A 19,468-nucleotide genomic window follows, 5' to 3' on the forward strand; every position below is an offset into this window, starting at 1 on the left:
TGACGTATGCAATCCAAACTCCTATTTTCACAGAGTGAAGTGGTTCCTCATTCATACACAATGGATTTGCAATTCTCCACATACGAGAATTTAGCGAGTTCATGTACAAGGATAAATGAAACCACGCCTCATCAGTTAAAAAAGGTTTCATTAAGAATATACAACCCATTTTGTTCAAGGAAATTTTTGAACCATTTGCAATAATGGAGTCTCTTGCCATGATCAGCATTTTTCAGTTGTTGCACGACTGTCACTTTATATGGGAAAAGTTCTAATTTTTTCCTTACAGCTGTGTGGGCGAGTTTTCTTACTGACTTGTTCGAAGTCATGGATATTTTATCGTAAATATCGAGTTGTTTATCCTCAGAAAAACCCTAGGACGACCACTTCTCGGTGCATCTTCACTGAACCCGTACTTCGAAATTTGTTAAGCAAATCGCGCACAGTATCGCAATGTGGGAGTGTTGTCTCCGGGAAAACTGAACTAAATGTTCGACTAACTGAAACTGTGTATTTACCGCTAGCTTTGAACACTTGTTCGACTAAAATCACACGTTCCTCATTATACCAGTGACACAAACGAAACGAACGAACGAAGGAACTAAACTTAAACGCTAACGACAACACGTAACGATACACACCATCGGTGCTACTGACGCTGGCTAGGATAAACGAAACAGTGGAATGTTGGCACAGTCCACTTGAAGGAAAGAAACACATGCAGGCCACCAATCATACGGCACGCGCGGCTAACAATCATACGGCACTATGGAGAGACTTTTTGAACACCCCATAGTATGTAAAGATATAGACAATAATTGTTGAACCTTATGTATTTCCACCCCTAAAAAGCTGTATCATTTTTCAAAAATACATAAACCTCTAGAGCTACTCAGATACACACCTGTGCAGACAAAAATGTCATAACGTCATTTATACATTTAAAATATCTGTATGATTTACCATAACTACGTAAATTTTTTGATGATACTGGTGTAACGTATGGTATTTCCGCGTCCAAAATGTCTTCATTATTTATCAAAAATGTATAAGCTTTGCAGAAACATGCACACAACGCTTATGTCAAGAGTCAAATTGTTATTTCCACATCTAACTGTAATCTGGACTCGGAAACAGGCAATGGTTGAAGTTAGTGTCACACAACAGGTACAAGAAATATCCCCACCCCTCGTAAACAAAGGACACCTCTGCCATCAACTGTGCAATGGCTACATCTAAATCCTTGTTCCCCTACTTTCAACAAATATAATTTTCCTTCTTCAATGTTGAAGATAATGTTTAAAAATGTCGTGCGAATGACAGTCGCAAAGCATACAGGTCTGCAGTTTTTCTGTGATCACAGTTTTTTGTGTGTCACTTCTCCTGTGAAAACTAACTAAATAAACACGCATCCAGAACGCAACTCAATTAATATTCCGGTCAGAAGCTGACAGTGTGTGTGTGTGTGTGTGTGTGTGTGTGTGTGTGTGTGTGTGTGTGAGAGAGAGAGAGAGAGAGAGAGAGTCAGTGAGTGTCCCGTAACCTGACAATGGGCGTCAGCCAGTGAATGATGCAGGCATCCTGCAAGTCACAGGTTAAGGTAGAGTGGATGCTTGAAATATGATGGTTGACTCCCAACTTAAGGTCCGTAATGTTATTTACGTGTCTAAATTGACTTTCGTATTTTTCTGTAAGAGTACCAAACATATGCGTCTAAAATAACACGCTAATCAAGCAGTGCAGAAGTAGCTGAAAGGTCCTCTTAGGCCTAAACGAAGATTTGTTTCCTTTGCATATTATTTTGGATAACGTGTTTTGTGCAGCTATTGAACAATTTTAAAAGCGATTTCGATGTGGAAATATTTATGTTGGGGAAACCAATGTGGCCTCTACCAAGTTTCAAATATCCAACATCGCTTGCTGCGAAGTTCAAGTTAACTTTTACACGTGAAAATAATATTGTGACACTTAACATTGTGTGTGTTCTGTTGATGCATCTTACGTACTCTTGAAAAGGAACACATCAAATTAGATGAACAAATTTTGTACATTGCTCCAATGTGGTCAATGTCTTAACGTAATTTTGATAAATAATACAGATAGCTTAGATTAACATTGTAACTCTTGACATAAATATTGTGTATGTGAGTTACTGATGAAAATTGTGCAGTTTTGACATGTAATGCTAACATTTCAATTGTGTTAATACCGTAAATGAACACCAGTATCGAAAATACCCTTAGCTACTGTTCACAAATAATACAGACAATTTAGATAACTATGAAAATAACATTGTTGTGCTTGTGAGTGTTGCTGACAAAGATTAATATGTTTGATAAATAATACAGACATTTCAGAATTGGGAATACTATAAGATACGCTAACCGTCAACATCTTTATTAATTTCTGATTCTGTGTTCACGCACTTGTAAGAGGGAGGGGGGAAAGAGAGAGAGACAGAATGACAGGTTGTGAGAAACTGTGATGAAATTTACTGACATGGCAAAATATTTTTTGTCTCAACCGTGTCAGATGGCTGCTCACAACAAATTTCCCAACTCGCACGACTCTCTGCCGAAGGCATCCAATTCATGTGATGTCTTGAGTACAGTGTTAAGCACCAAACATTAGGTTAATATGCACCCAAGAGTGTCCCGGAAGTATTGAAATTGTACTTCCAGCATCTTAGCTATACAATTCTCTTACTTGAGGATCTGCCAGAGTTTTCTGTGCATCTGATTCCCATTCAAAACAATGTTTCATTTTAAGTCACGGGTTGCAATTATCATTTGTGCTATGGCCACAGCTAAATGTTGCATGAACTCTTAATTTCGTGAAATGTAACTGTTTTTGTACGAAGTTGGAGATAACTGTAATGCATGTCGTAAGATCTACCGGAGGAAACAATGTAGAACGAAGCTTTTCTGAGTCCTCGGTTGTTTCTGTGTCATCTATTTTATCAAGTGGAATGATAACTCCAAAATTCCAACATCAGGAAATCGGAAATACATTTGTTTACATGGAAAGTTTTCGTTGTGCGACCATCATTTACAGCGAAATTGTTTATTAATGTTATCAGTTTTGATTATTACTTAAAGTCAATCACAAGTAAGAGATTTTCTGTAATATCTTGGAATCGTAATCTTTGGAAAGCGTTATTATTATTGCTATTAGTTTCTATGTCACAAATCATCATTAGCAACTTTATCTTGAAAACAGTCACATCGTTATGATGATGACTGACAACAACCGTAACCTTTAGCCGTATTAGAAGTTTCAATAGCAGCTGATAGGAGATTACTAAGATCTTCCATAAATATCAATAACAACTACCTTAAATAATTGACGCGCTTCTAAAGACAGTCAAGACCTTAGTTCTTACATTTTCTTCTATAACTGGATGACAGTCGGAAGATCTTAGTTGCTTCCTGCCGATAATGTTCCGATTTTTCTACTCGGCGCTTTTCTTCTAGCGGCCACAACTCCGTTTCTTGTGTCCTACTGTCAGAAGGAAAGAACTAACGATTAAGTTTGAACGCACTTAATTTAATTAAAACGCCTACTTGGCGTGCACTGATTTCCAATCTCAAGAACAACAAAGAAGACAAAAATTCTTGTAGTGCAAAACCAGTTAAAAGTTACAAGACAATGAGATGAAATAATAAAAAGGACAAAACTACGCTACACTATTCCAAAGTGGCGTCACACCCAAGAAGATACAAATTTCTACAGAAGACTACGGTGAGTTTCTAGTGGGCTGGAACTGGCATACGTGTTGGCCAAAGCTGACCTAGTTATAGGTACACATTGCCTGTCTGACTCTGCTGGTTTGCTTAGAACGCTGATTTGGCGGAGTGCTGCACTTAGTAACATTTGTTCCAATTAGTGGATCTCTGTCACACGGCTTTCATGAAGTAGTACTTTGTGAATGCAGAAGGTCTGTTGATGTTTACATTCACTGGCGATGCTTTGATATGAGCTATTGAAGGGAGGTCGGCAGCCCACCTTACATGTCTATTGTGCGTGCCCTCTAACTGATAATGGGCCACTACAACACCACTCACAATCTCCAAATGACAAAATGACAATGTGTAAACTCAGTACCTACAGTGAACTACAAAAAAGAAAAAAGAAAAATCGATTAATAAAAACGTAGCAACCATAATGCAACAAGCGAAACAATATTGCTACAAACTAATGTTCCATCTTAATAATTCAATAAGAAGTATATATCTCTGTTAATATTAACACTAATCTAGTAGGGCAACGTTTGTACCTGTTTCATTGACGTGCTTGCAGAGCCCCGGTAAAAATGGTCCAAACATTTTATTCTTTACTTCACTCTGATGTCTGCACAATTGTCTGAGTTTGGTCAAGGACGAGATGTGTGTAGAGGGTTCCTCTTGTTGCGTCACGCTCGTCGCAGCTTCCTCAGCATCAGGGACATGACTTGTGTCGAAAGGTCCTTCAGATGTGCCAACGGACGCTGTTGTGGTAAGCTTGTGTGCAGACATCACTTCCGTGGCGGCGGCCGTGCTCGTTCCTGTACCTAACAACAAATCAAGGTTCGCATTTCTGGGCATTTGTCTCGAAGAACATGCATTACCGTATTTTTAATGCTCCGTTGGAAGAGCACACAGCAAAGTGAAGTGACCATACAGGACGGAATGAAAACGGTTCTACCTAGGCAGTGGCGGATACATATGGCTGGTGCGCGGGGCGAGGCCCCCCCCCCCCACTCTTCCCCCCTTGCAGGGGCCGATCACATTGCCACAAACGGCCGTCCCCGCCAGTCAGATTGCACGCTGTTCATTTATTTATTTCGTCATTCGACTCGACCGCATCGAGTTATCGAGTAGTTGTACTTTCCTATGTAGCATTATCATTTAAGATACAACATACATTTGCCAACACAACTACTGATACGTAATGGTAATTATCTGGCACGTAAACTGAAACAGTGCTTAAACTAACTACCATTCTTTGAAGAAGAATCACTCTTTGCGATTAAAAAGAGACTAATGGGAGTGATTCTTCAATACAAGCAAGTGAGCATAAACGCTCTTAATGATAGAGATTCTGTTATGGAAGCGCATTCTGTCTGTCCTAGATCTGACTATCCCACTTTGCAAAAGCTGAACAAGATATTTGCCAGTCTACGTGAATTTATTGCTACAATAGAAAGAAGTTTTTCAACACTGCGACGTAAAAAGACATAGCTTAGGTCGACAATGAAGGAAGATGGACTCTAGGGCTTAGCTCTGTTGAACATTCACCATGACGTTGATTGTCCTATTGGCGAGCTAATTGACCAATTTGCCATGAACAATAGGCGCTTGGAATTATTTATTTTTGGGGAGAACCACAATGGTAACACTTTTATTGTGTAAGATGGGATTGTATTCTATATGTGTATAATCAGTTTAAATAAAACTTTCTTAAACATTGAATGTGGTTTGACAATTTTTTATTACAGTAAAAGTAGAGATCGATCAATAAATTTTTATCGCCCCCTCCTTGAGCCTTTTTCGTATCCACCACTGTACCTAGGACACAAAGTCCCGTACTGATGTACATAATTTGGTCACGATAAAAAAAAGCTTTCACTATAAATGACGATATGGATAAAACATGTGTGCTGGGTTTTCTTGTTCGTACTTGAAATCATTCAACAAACGAAAGAAAAACAGAATATAGGAATATAATAGAGAAATTGCCGCTGATTGTTTTCACCTGTAATTTGAATTCTCCCTTCGAACATAGGATTGATTTACCTTTGATTCCTTTTCTTATTTCCATCTGTAACATACAGATTGAACATAACAGAGGAAAGATTCATCACTGCATCGTGACCTCTTAATCTGAATACATCTCTTTTCCAATCGTAATTATCGCACTAGGATTTTATAAATTGTATATCGTCTGCTTTTCCTTCAAGATAATAACTAACGTTTTATTATTTTACTTTTTGGACCACCTTGAACTGGTGCAAAACTTTCTGTAGGTCAGCTGCTTCCTTGAGAGTATCATGATTTTCATTTGGTGTTGCTTCCGTTATGAAGCGTAACAGCCAAATTTCCATTACACTCTTTAGGTTCATGCCTTCAATCTCAATTGTTCGTTTTATACTTCTGACAAGCGTGAATTTTTATATCACATTCTTCCTACGTCCACTTAGATTTAGTATTCTTGAAATTAATGATGATTCATTCGTAAATGACTGGTGCTACACTATATCTGTCTTTTCGTGAATTTTTCTTATCTCCTCCTCTCTATGTGCACCTGTATTATATCTTGTAGTATCGAGAATTTTTTGTACATACCTTTCTATATCCTAGATTAACCTACGCAACATTGTGATAGCCCTTACTAACGATGCATTTGCTCCTTAAAGAAACAAACTGCTGTGGTATGAACTATCGCAATTTGTATTCCAGAGCCTTAAAGTACTTAAAAATATCCTCATTGCTCAATACCCCAAGATTTTATTACTGACAGTGACAGCTACGTAGAATGCTATGTGTGTCTTGACACTTATTCTCATTCCTTCTGTATGGAATATTGCTATTTTCGAACTGTATCTGCGATTGAGATCCAAATTTCACAATTGATATATATTTAAAACATCGCAATTTGCACCATAAATGTTCGTATAAATTTATTGTTAATAGATACCATTAAAGTTTTAGTCCTTTCGACATTACACGCATATTGTAGCACATGTGAGCATCCCCATATACATTACCTGACTACAAATGGGTAGTGATGTTAGCACCGCATGTATGGAATTTCAGTAAGTTGCAACCACCATGTAGGTCCTCTACAGTTTTACTCACACACTCTCTAAGATTATTGTACTATGACATTAAAAATAAATGACGAGTGTGGCGTTTAGGTTTCTAGAAGCGCTACTTGCAAAGAGATATTTGCTACATGAACATTACTAACTGCCACGAGTTTATAAATAGAAAACACGATCGTTGTTCTTTTAGTGCATGGTGACACTGAACTATACAAAATAAAATTGTCATGACTTCTGAACGGTTTACGTTAGGACGTTCAGACTGCATGGTTGGCCAGGGAGCACGATGGGAAGTAGTATGCGTATGCGTAGCCTGCTTTAGCGACGCAACCCACTTTCATTTGGATGGGATCGTCAATAAGCGAAATTGGCGCATTTCAAAGACTGAGAATCCGCATTTCGCGACCGAGAAGTCTCTTCACCCTCAATGGGTGAGGTGTGCTATGTCCAATCGCAGAGTAATGGGTGCGATTGTTGTGGCAGGGTAACTACCGAACGGTACGTGTTGATTTTCAAGATGATTTCATTCACCACCCCACCCCCCCCCCCCCCATCCTTATATCGACAAAATGTTGTTCACGCAAGAGGGAATTTGAGCCCATCGAAGCAGGAGAATGTTTGATGTGCTGGAGGAGCACTTTGTGGAACCCATTGTGGCCCTGTGGTACCCTGAGACACTGGCATGGGCCCCGATTGGCTGCCAAATTCTCCGGATCTGACCATATACAACTCCTTATTGTGGGGCTATATTAAATACAAGGTGTACAGCAATTAGCCCAAAACCATTTCTGGGTTGAAAAAACCCATTCAGGTGGTCATCGGCAGCGTCCATTATCCGATACTTTAGCGGGTCGTGCACAAATCCGCTATTCGTCTGTACCACATCATGTCCAGTTAGGGCAGGCATATCGATCATGTCATAACCGAAATCAGAAAATAATAGTGTCGTTTGCATGTTGAAGAAAGTTTGTACACACCGTAGTTTGTCACTAATTTACGTTTTTCTTTTTGCACTGTTTTCATACACTTCAACAATTGTCTCCCTCTAAATGGCAGAAACAGCAGCTGTAAAATATATACATTGCGGAAACATTTAAAGCCGTAGCGTTTACAGCTGTATTTCACTTGATACCACCAGTTTGTATGACTCAGCACCAGGTGCTGACAATTAATGGCATCCAGTATTTTGTCAACACCATTCAGTACAGTGGAAGAAAACTGAAAAATGAAACCTAAAGAAATAAATAATGTACCTGATTTTCAAGGTAGCACTATAAGCAACAAATATTCGAATTGTGTTAGATTGTTTTTTTATTGATCAATACATGCCAAATGAATATTGAACACAAGAAAACCCGTTGTCGTGTAGCTTCCTGTCATGTACTGTCACTGGTTGAATAAGAAATACATTTCGAACATGGTAACAGTGCAGATCTAGATAAAGGTAACACCACGAGTAATCGAAACGTCAGTCTCACTGACTCGGCGGCAATTATTTTATAGTAAGACACGGCTTGTCTGAAAACTTTAATGTTAACTTACGCCGGCGCTAAAGGCTACACACTTACCAAGAACCTTATTTCACGTAATATTGCCATCAACACAGTCAGCATCTGTGTGTATCAAGGAAAGTACATACCTGTAGGATTCATAATTTTGCAATAGTGTGCTAGAGTCCATCTCGCTATATAGGACACAGAATTATCTAGTAAAAGAAGGTTCTGACACACTAATAGGCCAAGCTCCGTGTCAGAAATATTGAGTGTCGCTCCCGTCTCTGGCTTCAGGCTGGTTACTGCTGACTGTGCACTGTAAGTGTAGGCTGTCTTCAAGGTCACAGCTTCAGTCATGGGAGCCGCATCACTAGTCACTTGGGCAGCAGTGACAGTCCCATTCGATTCCAATGACGTATCTGTGGCAGAGAAAAATAGGGAATTTAAACATGGCAACAGAGTGAAGCAGAAGTAAGAGCATTGTGCAGCAATGAAATATAATATGTTACCTCTACAATTAAAGTACGAAATGGCTTACGTACTAGACTTTTACTAGTTCCAGGATGAGAGCATGAATCCACAGCACAGCGGAATAGCAGTATTGGTGCTGGAAGAAGCTCTTGAGGAAAATAGATGGGGAAAAGGAGGATTGTGAATATGCGAAACACATATATATGTACAGCGTTAATCAAGAGAAATCGAAAGATATGAGAATGGACCGAACAGTAGTTAAGACATCGTATATGTAAGATATTCAGACAGTCGTGCAGTGACAAGAAAATTTAAGAACTAACGCTCCTATGTGAGAATATTATTGCTTGTTATTAGAAGTGCATCGGTTATTTTCGTTGGTATTACACTGCTTATCGATTTTTATCGAAGGTCTTAGCAATCACCATAAGCTGCTATGAAAACATCTCTTATTGACACAAGTTACGATTGTGTCAGTCAAATTCAAGAAAATAATGGTCTTTAAGATGCAGTGGCTAATGATAAATGATAACGTCGATACTTGTGGCAATAATAATGGTTTTCAAAGTTAAAGTTTCGCTAGATACTACAGAAAATATCTTACTTGCGTTTTACGCTATGTAACAAACATAACTGATAACATTCATCAATGTTTTTGCTGTAGATGTTCGTAGCATAATTTGAGTTTCAGTACAAAACAATATATTCTCGAATTCACGATTTTGGAACTTTGCAATAATTGTTCCGTTTGAAAAGAAAGATCACACGAAAGTAAAGGTGAACTCTGGAAAGATGCAGTTCTGCATCCTTTCCTTCGGTAGTTTTCACGACATTCGTTAAAATTTGACTACGAAGTCTTTCGTGACGGAGTCCTTGCATAAAAAGTTCTCGGTTTACTTGCCGCGTCAAATTTGGATAAAATCCCAAGCTTTTGATGACTGCCTCCGTCATCTTCGTCAGGGGTAAATTTGTCTCCAACTTCATAGAAGGTAAATTTAGTTTTGTGAAGTCAAGGGAACAGTCAGATGTGCGAATAGTTCAGGTGATTAATCGCATCCAGCGAATGAGAACGAAAACCCATTTTGAACTGGAGTCAGATACACAGTCAAAGTTCACAATTTCTTCAGTAAGACCCCTGCATAGCCAAGACGTTAGTAGTACGTGTACGACAACTATACTTCTGACACACTCTTCGGTGCGTGTAAAGGAAGTGGAACGTGCTCAGTACTGTACCCACGACATCACGTGAACTGGTTGCCTAGTTTTACGATTTGCGAGATGATTTTTTGGCAGCAATCTAATAGTTTTTCCAGGAAAAATTCTTCACTATCAGTAATTTCCACATCCTCTCCTCACAACCTGTCCCACTAATACCACTCCCCCTCCCCCCCCCCCTCTCTCTCTCTCTCTCTCCCTCTCTCTCTCTCTCTGTCTCCCTCTCCCTCTCTTTCACATTCACACACACACATACACACACACAAACACACACACACACACATACACACAAACACACGGTGCGTGTTTGCACTCAGCATAAATACGGAGTGTTGAAAAAGTCTCTCCGCAGTGCCGTATGATTGTTAGCCGCACGTGACGTATGCAATCCAAACTCCTATTTTCACAGAGTGAAGTGGTTCCTCATTCATACACAATGGATTTGCAATTCTCCACATACGAGAATTTAGCGAGTTCATGTACAAGGATAAATGAAACCACGCCTCATCAGTTAAAACAGGTTTCATTAAGAATATACAACCCATTTTGTTGAAGGAAATTTTTGAACCATTTGCAATAATGGAGTCTCTTGCCATGATCAGCATTTTTCAGTTGTTGCACGACTGTCACTTTATATGGGAAAAGTTCTAATTTTTTCCTTACAGCTGTGTGGGCGAGTTTTCTTACTGACTTGTTCGAAGTCATGGATATTTTATCGTAAATATCGAGTTGTTTATCCTCAGAAAAACCCTAGGACGACCACTTCTCGGTGCATCTTCACTGAACCCGTACTTCGAAATTTGTTAATCAAATCGCGCACAGTATCGCAATGTGGGAGTGTTGTCTCCGGGAAAACTGAACTAAATGTTCGACTAACTGAAACTGTGTATTTACCGCTAGCTTTGAACACTTGTTCGACTAAAATCACACGTTCTTCATTATACCAGTGACACAAACGAAACGCTAACGACAACACGTAACGACACACACCAACGGTGCTACAGACGCTGGCTAGGATAAACGAAACAGTGGAATGTTGGCTCAGTCCACTTGAAGGAAAGAAACACATACAGGCCACCAATCATACGGCACGCGCGGCTAACAATCATACGGCACTACGGAGAGACTTTTTGAACACCCCATAGTATGTAAAGATATAGACAATAATTGTTGAACTTAATGTATTTCCACCCCTAAAAAGCTGTATCATTTTTCAAAAATACATAAACCTCTAGAGCAACTCAGATACACACCTGTGCAGACAAAAATGTCATAACATCATTTATACATTTAAAATATCTGTATGATTTACCATAACTACGTAAATTTTTTGATGATACTGGTGTAACGTATGGTATTTCCGGCCCAAAATGTCTTCATTATTTATCAAAAATGTGTAAGCTTTGCAGAAACATGCACACAACGCTTATGTCAGGAATCAAATTGTTATTTCCACATCTAACTGTCATCTGGACTTGTAAACAGGCAATGGTTGAAGTTAGTGTCACACAACAGGTACAAGAAATATCCCCACCCCTCGTAAACAAAGGACACCTCTGCCATCAACTGTGCAATGGCTACATCTAAATCCTTGTTCCCCTACTTTCAAGAAATATAATTTTCCTTCTTCTATGTTGAAGATAATGTTTAAAAATGTCGTGCAAATGACAGTCGCAAAGCATACAGGTCTGCAGTTTTTCTGTGATCACAGTTTTTTGTGTGTCACTTCTCCTGTGAAAACTAACTAAATCGACACGCATCCAGAACGTAACTCAATTAATGTTCCGGTCAGAAGCTGACAGTGTGTGTGTGTGTGTGTGTGTGTGTGTGAGAGAGAGAGAGAGAGAGAGAGAGAGAGAGAGAGAGAGAGAGAGTCAGTGAGTGTCCCATAACCTGACAATGGGCGTCAGCCAGTGATTGATGCAGTGATCGTGCAGGTCACAGGTTAAGGTAGAGTGGATGCTTGAAATATGATGGTTGACTCCCAACTTAAGGTCCATAATGTTATTTACGTGTCTAAATTGACTTTCGTATTTTTCAATAAGAGTACAAAACATATGCGACTAAAATAACACGCTAATCAAGCAGTGCAGATGTAGCTGAAAGGTACTCTTAGGCCTAAACGAAGTTTTGTTTCCTTAGCATATTATTTTGAATAACGTGTTTTGTGTAGCTATTGAACAATTTTAGAAGCGATTTCGATGTGGAAATATTTATGTTGGGGAAACCAATGTGGCCTCTACCAAGTTTCAAATATCCAACATCGCTTGCTGCGAAGTTCAAGTTAATCTTTACACGTGAAAATAATATTGTGACACTTAACATTGTGTGTGTTCTGTTGATGCATCTTACGTACTGTTGAAAAGTAACACATCAAATTAGATGAACAAATTTTGTACATTGCTCCAGTGTGGTCAATGTCTTAACGTAATTTTGATAAATAATACAGATAGCTTAGATGTGGACTTAACATTGTAACTCTTGACTTAAATATTGTGTATGTGAGTTACTGATGAAAATTGTGCAGTTTTGACATGTAATGCTAACATTTCAATTGTGCTAATACCGTAAATGGACACCACTATCGAAAATACCCTTAGCTAATGTTCACAAATAATACAGACAATTTAGATAACTATGGAAATAACACTATTGTGCTTGTGAGTGTTGCTGACAAATTTATTATGTTTGATAAATAATACAGACATTTCAGAATTGGGAATACTATAAGATACGCTAACCGTCAACATCTTTATTAATTTCTGATTCTGTGTTCACGCACTTGTGAGGGGGAGGGGGGAAAGAGAGAGAGACAGAATGACAGGTTGTGATAAACTGTGATGAAATTTGCTGACATGGCAAAATATTTTTTGTCTCAACTGTGTCAGATGGCTGCTCACAAAGAATCTCCCAACTCGCTCGACTCTCTGCCGAAGGCATCCAATTCATGTGCTGTCATGAGTACAGTGCTAAGCACCAAACATTAGGTTAATACGCACCCAAGAGTGTCCCGGAAGTATTGAAATTGTACTTCCAGCATCTTAGCTATACAATTCTCTTACTTGAGGATCTGCCAGAGTTTTCTGTGCATCTGATTCCCATTCAAAACAATGTTTCATTTTAAGTCACGGGTTGCAATTATCATTTGTGCTATGGGCACAGCTAAATGTTGCATGAACTCTTAATTTCGTGAAATGTAACTGTTTTTGTACGAAGTTGGAGATAACTGTAATCCATGTTGTAAGATCTACCGGAGGAAACGATGTAGAACGAGGCTTTTCTGAGTCCTCGGTTGTTTCTGTGTAATCTATTTTATCAAGTGGAATGGTAACTCCAAAATTCCAACTTCAGGAAATCGGAAATACCTTTGTTTACATGGAAAATTTTCGTTGTGCAACCATCATTTACAGCGAAATTGTTTATTAATGTTATCAGTTTTGATTATTATTTAAAGTCAATCACAAGTAAGAGATTTTCTGTAATATCCTGGAATCATAATGCGTTATTATTGCTATTAGTTTCTATGTCACAAATCATCATTAGCAACTTTATCTTGAAAACAGTCACATCGTTATGGTGATGACTGACAACAACCGTAACCTTTAGCCGAAATAGAAGTTTTCATTGCAGTTGATGGGAGATTACTACGATCTTGCATAAATATCAATAACAACTACCTTAAATAATTCACACACATCTAATGACAGTCAATATCATACCCCCATTGGATCTTAGATCTTAAATTTTCTTCTGTAACTGGATGGCAGTCTGAAAATCTTACATGTGCAACGTCATAATTGCTGTCCTACGTCACCACATATCTTCTCACGTCTCTTCATAAATACTGCAGATAAAAAATGCATTTGTTCTTCAGATTCATAGTGGGCCTCGACATCTTTTCCTGGCAAGAGCTGCTTCCAGCTGCAAGATAGTGCTGCTGACCCATGCTCTCATCCTGTCAACTAGTTAAAGTTTTTCTTAGACAAATTGTATAGCTGCGTGGTATTAGCCGAGCGATCTAGGGCGCTGCAATCATGGACTGAGCGGCTGATCCCGGAATAGGTTCGAGCCCTCCCTTGGGCATGGGTGTGTGTGTTTCTCCTTGGGATGATCTAGGTTAAATAGTGTGTAAGATTAGGGACTGATGAGCTTATCAGTTAAGTTCCATAAGATTTCCACACATTTGAACAATTTCGATAACCTATTATGTCTGCTAAGATCATTGGGAATTAATGAGTTTCAGTGATATTCAGTAAAACATTAAGCTGATCCTGACCCTATAGAGTCACTAAGGTCAGAACGACCCTCCCTAAAACGAGAAAACTATTTTCTTGCCATGCCCTGCGGGCTGGTATTATGGGTGCAAATGTTTCTGTTTGCCATCGCTGCTGTAGCCCCTCTGTTGGACTGAATCAAAGAATATGCCGAAAATATTCCGATTTTTCTAATTGGCGCTTCCTTTCTAGCGTCCAAAACTCCGTTCGTAGTGTCCTACTGTGTTCAGGAAAGAACTAACGATCAAGTTTGAACAGACTTTATTTAGCTAAAACGCCTACTTGGCGAGCACTAATTTCCACTCTCAAGAACAACAAGAAACACAATAATTCTTGTATTGCAATACCAGATGAAAGTTAAAAGACAATGAAAAGAAATAATAACAAGGACAATACTACGCTACACTATTCCAAAGTGGCGTTACGCCCAAGAAGATACTAATTTCTAGAGAAGACTACGGCGAGCTTCTAGTGGGCCGGTGCTCGCGTAGGTATTGGCCAGAGCTGTCGTAGCTATAGGTACACAGTGCTGGTCTGACTTCGCTGGCATGCTTATAACACTGATTTGTTGGAGTGCTACACTTAGTCACATTAGTTTCAGTTGGTGGATCTCTGTCACAAGGCTTTGATGCAATAGTGCCCTGTTTATGCGAAAGGTCTCTTGAGGTTTACATTCACTGGCGATGCTTTGATATGAACTACTGAAGGGAGGTCGGCAGCCAACCTTGCATGTTTATTGTGCGGGCCCTCTAACTGATAAGGGGCCACTGCGACACCATTCACAATCTCCAAATGAGAAAATGACAATGTGTAAACTCAGTAGCAACAGTTAACTACAAATAAGATATAATAATCGATTAATAATAGCGTAGCAACCACAATCCAACAAGCGAAACAATGACACTAAAAACTAATGTTCCCTCCTAATAATTCAATAAAAAGTATTCATCTCTGTTAATGTTAACATTAATATCGTAGGGCAACGTTTCTACCTGGTTCAGCGACGTGCTTGCAGAGCCCCGGTAAAAATGGTCCAAACATTTTATTCTTTACTTCACTCTGATGTCTGCACAATTGTCTGAGTTTGGTCAAGGACGAGATGTGTGAAGAGGGTTCCTCTTGTTGCGTCACGCTCGTCGCAGCTAGCTCAGCATCAGGGACACGACTTGTGTCGAAAGGTCCTTCAGATGTGCCTGCGGCCGCTGTTGTGGTAAGCTTGCGTGCAGACATCACTTCCGTGGCGGCGGCCGTACTTGTTCCTGTACCTAACAACAAATCCAGGTTCACATTTCTGGGCATTTGTCTCGAAGAACATGCATTACTATATTTTTAATGTTATGTTGCAAGAACATTCAGTAAAGTGAAGTGACCATACAGGACTAAATGAAAACGGTTCTACCTAGGCAGTGGCGGATACATATGGCTGGTGCGCGAGGTTCCCCCCAACCCCCATGCGGGGACGATCGCATTGCCACCCACAGCCGACCCCGCCAGTCAGACCGCACGCTATTGATTTATTTATTTCGTGATTCGACTCGGCCGAATAGAGTAGTTGTACTTTCCTAAGTAGCATTATCATTTTATATTCAACATACTTTCGCCATCACAACTACCAGAACATAACGGTAATGATCAGGCACATAAATTGAACCAGTGTTTAATCTAATACCGTTTTTAGAAGAACAATCGCTCTTGGTGATTAAAAAGAGACCTATGGGAGAGATTCTTCAATACAAGCAAACAAGCATAAAGGCTCTTAACGATCGAGATTCTGTTATGCAAGCGTTGCCTGTCTGTCCTAGATCTGACTATCCCACTTTGCACAAACTGAACAAGATATTTGCTTGTCCACCTGTATTTGTTGCTACAATAGAAAGAGGTTTTTCATCACTGCGACGTACAAAGACATGGCTGAGGTCGACTATGAAGGAAGATCGACTTAATGGCCTAGCTCCGTTGAACACTCACCCTGACATTGATTGTCCTATTGGCGAGGTAATTGACCAACTTGACATGAAGAATAGGCGCATAGAATTAATCATTTAAGAAAGAGAACCACAATTGTAACTCTTTTGTAGTGTAAGATGGCATTGTCTTGTATATGTGTATAATCAGTTTAAATAAAACTTTCTTAAGCTTTGAGTGTGACATGACTATTTTTTATTACAGTAGAAGTAAAAGTAGCCCAAGGTATTTTTATCGCCCCCTCCTAGAGTCTTTTCCGTATCGACCACTGTACCTAAGACACAAAGTCACTTACTGATGTACATAACTTGGTCATGATGAAAACAACCTTTCACTATAAATATTGATATTGATGGAACACGTGTGCTGGATTTTAGTCTTACTCGAAGACATTCAACTATTTAAAAAAAACTGAGTATAGCAATATAATAGAAAAATTTCCACTCATAGATTTCACCTTTATTTTGAATTCTGCCTTCGAACCTACGAATCATTTACCTTTGATTCCTTTCCTTATTTGCATCTGTAAGATACAGATTGAACGTAACAGAGGAAATATTTTATCCCTACGTCGTGACCTTTTCATCATCTCTTTTCCAATCGTAATCCTCCCACTAGGTTTTATAAGTATTGTATAGCGTTTGCATTTCCTTCAATCTAATAACTAACGTTTTATTATTTAATTCTTGGAGCATCTTGACCGTTGCCAAACTTTTTCTAGGTCACCTGCTTCCTTTACAGTATCATGATTTTTATTTGGTGTTCCTTCCGTTATGAACGATAACAGCCAAATTCCCGTTACACTCTTCAGGTTCATGCCTTCAATCTCAATTGGTTGATTTATCCTTCTGACAAGCGTGTATTTTCATATTACATTTTTCCTACGTCCACTAAGCCCCAGTATTCTTGAAAATAATACTGATTCATTCGTAAAATACTGGTGCAACACTATATCCGTCTTTTCCTGAAATGTTTTATCTCCTCGTCTCCGCGTGCATTTGTATTGTATCTTGTTGTATCGAGAATTTTTTGTACTTACCTTTCTACATCCTAGATTTGCCTACGCAACATTTTGATTGCCGTTATTAACGATACCTATTGCTCCTTAAAGAAACAAACTGCTGTGGTATGCACTATCGCAATATGTATTTCAGAGCCTTACAATACTTAAAAATATCCTCATTGATCAATACTCCAATATTTTAGTACTAAAAGTGACAGTTATGTAGAATTCTATGTGTGCCTAGACACTTATTTTCATTCCTTCAGTATGAACTACGCTATTTTGGAACTGTATCGGCAAATGACATGCAGATTTCACAATTGATATATTATTAAAACATCGCAATTTGCACCAAAATGTTCGTATAAATTTACTGTTAACAGATAACATTGAAGTTTTAGTCCTTTCGAAGTCATATGCATATGGTAGCACAAATGAGCATCACCATATTCATTACCTGATTACAAAGGAATCGTCATGTTAACGTCGCATGTACGGAATTTCAGTAAGTTGTAATCACCATGTAGGTCCTCTACAGTTTTACACGCACACACCAAGATTAATCATCTATGACATTATAAATAAAGGACGACTGTGGCGGTTAGGTTTACAGAAGCGCTACTGGCGAAGAGATATGTGCTATATGAAAATTACTAACTGCCACGAGTTTACAAATAGAAAACACGATCGTTGTTCTTTTAGTGCAGGGTAACACTGAACTATGTAAAATGAAATTGTCATGACTTCTGAACGGTTTGCGTTAGGATGTTCAGACTGCACGATTGGCTGGGGAGCACGATGGGAAGTAGTATGCGTATGCATGGCTTGCTTTAGCGACGCAACCCACTTTCATTTGGATGGGTTCGTCAATAAGCGAAATTGGCGTATTTGCAAGACTGAGAATCCGCATTTCGCGACCGAGAAGTCTCATCACGCTCAACGGGTGCGGTGTGCTATGTCCAATCACAGAGTAATCGGTGCGATATTCCTTAATGACACGGTGACTACCAAACGGTACGTGGAGATATTGAAGATGATTTAATCCCCCCCCCCCCTCTTATGCTTATTTCGACAAAATGTGGGTCATGCAAGACGGAAGCTAGCCCATCGAAGCAGGAGAATGTTTGACGTCCTGGAGGAGCACTTTGCGGCCCTGGGGTACCGCGAGGAGACTCGCATCGGCCCCCTATTGGCTGCCAAATTCTCCGGATCTGAACATATGCAACTCCTCGTTGTGGGGCCATATTAAAGGCAAGGTGTGCAGCAATAACCTCTAAACCATTAATGCGTTGAAAAAAGCCATTCAGGAGGTCATCGACAGTGTCTATTATCCGACACTTCTGCGGGTCGTGCAGTGTTCCGCTATTCGTCTGCGCCACAACATGTCCAATTGTGGCAGGCATATCGAGTATATCAGAACCAAAATCAGAAAATCATAGTGTTGTTTGCATGTTGAAGAAAGACTGTACACGCCGTAGTTTGTCACTAATTTACGTTTTTCTTTTTCGTACTGTTTTCATACACTTCAATAATTGTCTCCCTTTAAATGGCAGAAACAGCAGCTGTAATATATACATTTTTTTCACTGGCGCACATGTACATTGCCATGAGGGGTGAGGTACACGTACACACGTGGTTTGCGTTTTCAATTACGGAGTGGAATAGAGTGTGTCCCGACATGTCAGGACAATAGATGTTCAATGTGGTGGCCATCATTTGCTGCACACAATTGCAATCTCTGGCGTAATGAATGTCGTACACGCCGCAGTACATCTGGTGTAATGACGCCGCAGGCTGCCACAGTACGTTGTTTCATATCCTCTGGGGTTGTAGGCACATCGCGGTACACATTCTCCTTTAACGTACCCCACAGAAAGAAGTCCAGAGGTGTAAGATCAGGAGAACGGGCTGGCCAGTTTATGCGTCCTCCACGTCCTATGAAACGCCCGTCGAACGTGTACCTCACCTCTCATGGTAATGTACATGTGCGTCAGCGAAAAAGACCAATAAAAAGGTGTTAGCATGTGGACGTAATGTGCTGTTCCAGTCTCTTCTGTACCTAAGATCCATCACAGTTCCCTTTGGATCCCTACGTAATTCGGTGCTCTCCGATATACACGATCGAACAGCGGAGGAGTGGTACTCAAGCGTCAACTTTAGGTTACAATATCTCCGGATGTAATAAACATTTTACAACGCAACAAACGGCACTGATTACGTACTTGTTTATATGTTCAGATGTGCT

General features: G+C 39.5%; 1 protein-coding gene across 5 annotated transcripts in view; it reads right to left on the minus strand.

The window, feature by feature from the left end:
• The window catches only part of LOC124606762, a 180,753-nt gene that overhangs the window by 82,286 nt on the left and 78,999 nt on the right, over positions 1 to 19,468 (minus strand). For all 5 annotated transcript variants that reach the window (XR_006978721.1, XM_047138815.1, XM_047138816.1 and 2 more), the window contains 3 exons: positions 15,248 to 15,520; positions 8,442 to 8,714; positions 4,277 to 4,549 (listed from right to left, as the gene is read on the minus strand). Coding sequence is in view for 4 of the 5 variants with exons in the window: in XM_047138815.1 (XP_046994771.1) it covers positions 4,277 to 4,549; positions 8,442 to 8,714; positions 15,248 to 15,520 (819 nt within the window). In the remaining variant the exon portion in view is untranslated. The remainder of the gene's footprint in view (positions 1 to 4,276; positions 4,550 to 8,441; positions 8,715 to 15,247; positions 15,521 to 19,468) is intronic.

Source organism: Schistocerca americana, chromosome 3 (assembly GCF_021461395.2).
Source record: "Schistocerca americana isolate TAMUIC-IGC-003095 chromosome 3, iqSchAmer2.1, whole genome shotgun sequence".
NCBI lineage: Eukaryota > Metazoa > Arthropoda > Insecta > Orthoptera > Acrididae > Schistocerca > Schistocerca americana.